Source organism: Phytophthora cinnamomi (genome assembly GCF_018691715.1).
Source record: "Phytophthora cinnamomi strain GKB4 chromosome Unknown Contig49, whole genome shotgun sequence".
NCBI classification, from domain to species: Eukaryota; Oomycota; class Peronosporomycetes; order Peronosporales; family Peronosporaceae; genus Phytophthora; species Phytophthora cinnamomi.
In genome coordinates this window covers 1,220,538-1,226,741 of record NW_027150982.1, presented here as the reverse complement: position 1 = coordinate 1,226,741, position 6,204 = coordinate 1,220,538, and the positions used below count along the sequence as shown (strand labels likewise).

At 60.1% G+C, this 6,204-nt stretch overlaps 2 protein-coding genes across 2 annotated transcripts; one reads left to right on the top strand and one right to left on the bottom strand.

Annotated features, from left to right (window-relative positions):
* Positions 1–360: 360 nt before the first annotated feature.
* Positions 361–3,073, bottom strand: IUM83_08327 (uncharacterized protein; the record flags this gene model as incomplete). Its single annotated transcript, XM_067932692.1, has 4 exons — positions 361–551; positions 935–2,640; positions 2,733–2,765; positions 2,973–3,073. The coding sequence occupies 4 exons, from the start codon at positions 3,071–3,073 to the stop codon at positions 361–363; spliced, it is 2,031 nt and encodes a 676-aa protein (XP_067790059.1).
* Positions 3,074–3,490: 417 nt separating this feature from the next.
* On the top strand, positions 3,491–6,204 carry IUM83_08326 (uncharacterized protein; the record flags this gene model as incomplete). Its single annotated transcript, XM_067932691.1, has 3 exons — positions 3,491–3,591; positions 3,799–3,831; positions 3,924–6,204. 3 exons carry the CDS (start codon positions 3,491–3,493, stop codon positions 6,202–6,204), a joined length of 2,415 nt encoding a protein of 804 aa, XP_067789942.1.

Genomic DNA, 6,204 nt, shown 5'->3' with positions numbered 1-6,204 from the left:
GGGTCGGAAGCACTGCCTACCGGTAGTGCGAATGTAAGATTCTAACGGGTTCTGCGGATTTATTTTGCTTCGGCTTATAATTATTCCCGTTAAAGGGTAATGAATCATACCAATTTTCCTAACAGATGCTACTCGTTGACTCCGACGCAGTTGCTTTTTTAGTTTTGACTGTAGTGTCCTGTTTCAGTTTGAACTTAACAACGTTGTATCTGAATTAGATGAAAAGGCCAGCCAGCCGCAAGTCAGTATGCAGCACGCTACTCAATATGATGTTATATTGCCCGTGTGCTTAGCCGCACTAGACGCTTTGAGCACGCCAACAGCAGTCTCCAACAATTAACTCAACACCTATGCTAGACGCTAAAACCTTTTAACGTAGCTGAAGCGGAACCTCCCTAACTCTTGCCACGATGCTACGGATGATGGCGAAGTAGCCCCCGTCGCCGCGCGCTTTTCTCGAAGCTGCTGCGAGAAGGCTTTCTCCACTGCCTCGCGCTTGCTTCGCAGCGACATCTCCCCCAGGTATAACGCGTCTTCTGTCGTGAAGGGTGCTGGCGCAGTGGTTACCAGCACGTCGCCGCTAATGCACAATCGCTGACTGCGCCAGCACTCCAGTCGCATGCGCGCGTGGTAGGACAAACCGTCTTGTGACCAACTGAAGATCTGCAGGTAAACCACGAGCCGCCCCGGCTGATCCACTCCGCATTTCAGCGATATAGTCTCCATTTCCACCTGCACTGACACCCGATGCCATTCCGTTTGGAAACTGCGAGAACACGCGCTCCTTACCATCCAGTACTATGCGCATACAGTCCAGCGCGCCTGTCACACCCTCGGTCGACCGAAGAAGCAACATGCGCGCCTCGACATCCAAGGCGACCTCCAGCCGAACCAACTGCGAGATGACCTGGACCACCGAAAAGGGAGACCGAACCAGTGTCGTCGCGAACCGACCTAGAACCACTGCTGTTACCGATACCCACGGCCACAACCTGCTCGCTGGGTTTCCACACGGCTTCCTCCACGTCCATGACCCACGTATCGTTCCAGTCGTTCTCGATGGAGTTGCGTGGCGCGTGCACTTCACTGAACGCCACATCTTGTGGATTCTGCTGCGCCAGAGCACAGGGAACGCTGTGTTGTGCTGACAAGTTGATATACGCTTCACGCATCTGAGCTACGAACGCGTTCCAGCCTGCGAAATTCTGGCCGCTCAGGATGCCTCGCACTTGCGGCCTCCGCGCGTGGAAGTGTTCGTGCGTGTACACGGCAGCGATGACTTCTTCGGCCACGTTGGTCAAGCAGCGCAGCGGCGTCTGCTCGAACACGTGCTCGTCCAATCGATCCTGGAGCTCCTCCACGAAGAGCACGAAGCAGGCACGTAGAGCGTGTTTGTCCAGGACGGAGCGGGCGTACTGGCGGAAGAACGCGCGCATCCATTTCAACGTGTTCGCCGAAAACAGCCACATCGCAGCCTGCGCCAGCGCGCGCGCTAGTATCTCCAGGTCGGCCGGCACGGTTTTCATTGCGGCATCCTCCTCAACCTTGCCAATGGCGGAGAACGAGGCGCCGGCCGATCCTTGATCGGCTTTGGTCTGGTCCAGCACAAGTTTCGAAAAACAGTTGAGTTTGCTGAGCTCGTTCGCAGGTCCCGCCAGCGCCCCCTGCAGTTTGCCATGGATTAACTGTACGAGCTCATCGGCGTAAGACGCATAGTCACTCAGTGGAGCCCAGCGCAAGAACGAATACGCTAGCGCTAAATTCCTTGAAACGGCCACAGTGGACGCATTCGCGTGCTCCCACCGCAACTTGTCCTCGAGCAGGTCGGACGATTCCATGGAGAAAGGAGAGTACGCTGCAAGTGGCGACGTGGGCTGGCGCTTGGCATGCTGCGCGTCAGTGAAGAAAGGGTCCATGCTGACTTCCATCGGGGGGCGCACCTCGGTACTCCTGGCAATAGATGAGCGTGGATGGTGCTCGTACGCTCGGCCACTGTTGTTGTCGAGCTCTGGCGCGTATTCAGCCGCGTCCGCGTAACCCAGCCCCGCATCATCCACGTAGGGCAATTGGTACTGGTCGGACGGCGCGCGGCGGTAGGAAATGACGGTGAACTCGGGCGAAGTCACGACGTCCAGGATGCGGTACAGCTGCGTGTGCGCGTGGCGGCTCGTGAAGTCCGTGAGGTTGTCTTGGTGGTCGACGGCGCAGCGCTCGACGACGTAGGCCTTGAGCACGTGCTTCATGAGGCGCTGCGCCTTGTTGGCGCCGCTCTCCCAGTCGTAGTACCAGCGCGAGAAGGGCTTGCCGTTCAGGTGGAACACCAGCGGCTTGTGGTCGTCCGGCGGCGCGCCCGGCGTGCGGATGGTCGTCACGAGTTTGGACGGCCGGTCCAGCGTGCCCGCCACCCACTGGCCCTCCAGGTTGCTGTCGGACTGCGTGGCGGCCGCCATCTTGCTGACCTCGACGCACTCGCCGGGGCGGAGGCTCACGTCGCTCGTGGCCTCGAAGCGCGCGAACACGGCCACGACTTGGCTGGGCGGCGCGCCGTGCGAGGCCCGGGTCGCCAGCTCCACGCGCACGCTGAGCGACGTGCCGCAGTAGCTGCGGTCGATGTGCTCGGGGCAGCAGTGCGGGAAGCACCTGCACGGGTGAACGGACCCGACGCCAGCAGCAGCGAGGTTACATGAGTCAGCTTTGGTCTCACATTGACGGGATTAGCGCCAGGCGCGTACCGTAGAATCTTGAGGCCCTTGGTGCGGTTGCTCCTGTGAGAGCGGCGGCAGCGTCAGCACACAGGCAAATAGGCAGGCAGGCAAATGAACAGGCATGCGAGTGAGTGAGTGAGTGCGTCGCCGCTCTCGGTCATCGGACAGAGAGCAACGCAGTGCATTTTCTTTTTTTTGTATTGTGCTTCTAGTGCTTGGCTGGTGCTCGAGCAGCTTGAGGCGCTTGCAGCGGTCCTGCGTGCGTACCTCTTGTACTCGGGCTGGAAGAGCTGCGCGTGGCTGCACTCGAGGCGGAAGAAGGCGGCGCGCGCCACCTCCAGGGGAGGCGGCGGGGGAACCGCGGCCATCTTTCCGGATTGCCAAGCAGCGGTTCGATCGAGGTATCCGCCTCTTCTTTGGACTCGCCGAGGTTGGACTCGCGGACCTGCCGAGACATTTTGCGCTGTAATTATGTTCAGGTCACGTCCAACCCGCAGGCTGCGCTGGTATGTCGAATTTTGTAGCAAGGCAATAGGCGACGACTACCTGCACGGACACCTCTTCCTCGTGTCATCTGTGTAATGCAGTCACCTCGCAGTCTTCCGTCCACCAGCCTTCCCTTCCCCGCCTCCGTTGTTTTAAATTTTAAACTCTTGTCCACCAGCCCTCCCTCCCTTGTCTAATTAACGCTATGAATTGTCTCCGCTGGTCCGCGAGTCCAACCTCGGCGAGTCCAAAGAAGAGGCGGATACCTCGATCGAACCGCTGCTTGGCAATCCGGAAAGATGGCCGCGGTTCCCCCGCCGCCTCCCCTGGAGGTGGCGCGCGCCGCCTTCTTCCGCCTCGAGTGCAGCCACGCGCAGCTCTTCCAGCCCGAGTACAAGAGGTACGCACGCAGGACCGCTGCAAGCGCCTCAAGCTGCTCGAGCACCAGCCAAGCACTAGAAGCACAATACAAAAAAAAGAAAATGCACTGCGTTGCTCTCTGTCCGATGACCGAGAGCGGCGACGCACTCACTCACTCACTCGCATGCCTGTTCATTTGCCTGCCTGCCTATTTGCCTGTGTGCTGACGCTGCCGCCGCTCTCACAGGAGCAACCGCACCAAGGGCCTCAAGATTCTACGGTACGCGCCTGGCGCTAATCCCGTCAATGTGAGACCAAAGCTGACTCATGTAACCTCGCTGCTGCTGGCGTCGGGTCCGTTCACCCGTGCAGGTGCTTCCCGCACTGCTGCCCCGAGCACATCGACCGCAGCTACTGCGGCACGTCGCTCAGCGTGCGCGTGGAGCTGGCGACCCGGGCCTCGCACGGCGCGCCGCCCAGCCAAGTCGTGGCCGTGTTCGCGCGCTTCGAGGCCACGAGCGACGTGAGCCTCCGCCCCGGCGAGTGCGTCGAGGTCAGCAAGATGGCGGCCGCCACGCAGTCCGACAGCAACCTGGAGGGCCAGTGGGTGGCAGGCACGCTGGACCGGCCGTCCAAACTCGTGACGACCATCCGCACGCCGGGCGCGCCGCCGGACGACCACAAGCCGCTGGTGTTCCACCTGAACGGCAAGCCCTTCTCGCGCTGGTACTACGACTGGGAGAGCGGCGCCAACAAGGCGCAGCGCCTCATGAAGCACGTGCTCAAGGCCTACGTCGTCGAGCGCTGCGCCGTCGACCACCAAGACAACCTCACGGACTTCACGAGCCGCCACGCGCACACGCAGCTGTACCGCATCCTGGACGTCGTGACTTCGCCCGAGTTCACCGTCATTTCCTACCGCCGCGCGCCGTCCGACCAGTACCAGTTGCCCTACGTGGATGGTGCGGCGCTGGGTTACGCGGACGCGGCTGAATACGCGCCAGAGCTCGACAACAACAGTGGCCGAGCGTACGAGCACCATCCACGCTCATCTATTGCCAGGAGTACCGAGGTGCGCCCCCCGATGGAAGTCAGCATGGACCCTTTCTTCACTGACGCGCAGCACGCCAAGCGCCAGCCCACGTCGCCACTTGCAGCGTACTCTCCTTTCTCCATGGAATCGTCCGACCTGCTCGAGGACAAGTTGCGGTGGGAGCACGCGAATGCGTCCACTGTGGCCGTGTCAAGGAATTTAGCGCTAGCGTATTCGTTCTTGCGCTGGGCTCCACTGAGTGACTATGCGTCTTACGCCGATGAGCTCGTACAGTTAATCCATGGCAAACTGCAGGGGGCGCTGGCGGGACCTGCGAACGAGCTCAGCAAACTCAACTGTTTTTCGAAACTTGTGCTGGACCAGACCAAAGCCGATCAAGGATCGGCCGGCGCCTCGTTCTCCGCCATTGGCAAGGTTGAGGAGGATGCCGCAATGAAAACCGTGCCGGCCGACCTGGAGATACTAGCGCGCGCGCTGGCGCAGGCTGCGATGTGGCTGTTTTCGGCGAACACGTTGAAATGGATGCGCGCGTTCTTCCGCCAGTACGCCCGCTCCGTCCTGGACAAACACGCTCTACGTGCCTGCTTCGTGCTCTTCGTGGAGGAGCTCCAGGATCGATTGGACGAGCACGTGTTCGAGCAGACGCCGCTGCGCTGCTTGGCCAACGTGGCCGAAGAAGTCATCGCTGCCGTGTACACGCACGAACACTTCCACGCGCGGAGGCCGCAAGTGCGAGGCATCCTGAGCGGCCAGAATTTCGCAGGCTGGAACGCGTTCGTAGCTCAGATGCGTGAAGCGTATATCAACTTGTCAGCACAAAACAGCGTTCCCTGTGCTCTGGCGCAGCAGAATCCACAAGATGTGGCGTTCAGTGAAGTGCACGCGCCACGCAACTCCATCGAGAACGACTGGAACGATACGTGGGTCATGGACGTGGAGGAAGCCGTGTGGAAACCCAGCGAGCAGGTTGTGGCCGTGGGTATCGGTAACAGCAGTGGTTCTAGGTCGGTTCGCGACGACACTGGTTCGGTCTCCCTTTTTTCGGTGGTCCAGGTCATCTCGCAGTTGGTTCGGCTGGAGGTCGCCTTGGATGTCGAGGCGCGCATGTTGCTTCTTCGGTCGACCGAGGGTGTGACAGGCGCGCTGGACTGTATGCGCATAGTACTGGATGGTAAGGAGCGCGTGTTCTCGCAGTTTCCAAACGGAATGGCATCGGGTGTCAGTGCAGGTGGAAATGGAGACTATATCGCTGAAATGCGAGTGGATCAGCCGGGGCGGCTCGTGGTTTACCTGCAGATCTTCAGTTGGTCACAAGACGGTTTGTCCTACCACGCGCGCATGCGACTGGAGTGCTGGCGCAGTCAGCGATTGTGCATTAGCGGCGACGTGCTGGTAACCACTGCGCCAGCACCCTTCACGACAGAAGACGCGTTATACCTGGGGGAGATGTCGCTGCGAAGCAAGCGCGAGGCAGTGGAGAAAGCCTTCTCGCAGCAGCTTCGAGAAAAGCGCGCGGCGACGGGGGCTACTTCGCCATCATCCGTAGCATCGTGGCAAGAGTTAGGGAGGTTCCGCTTCAGCTACGTTAAAAGGTTTTAG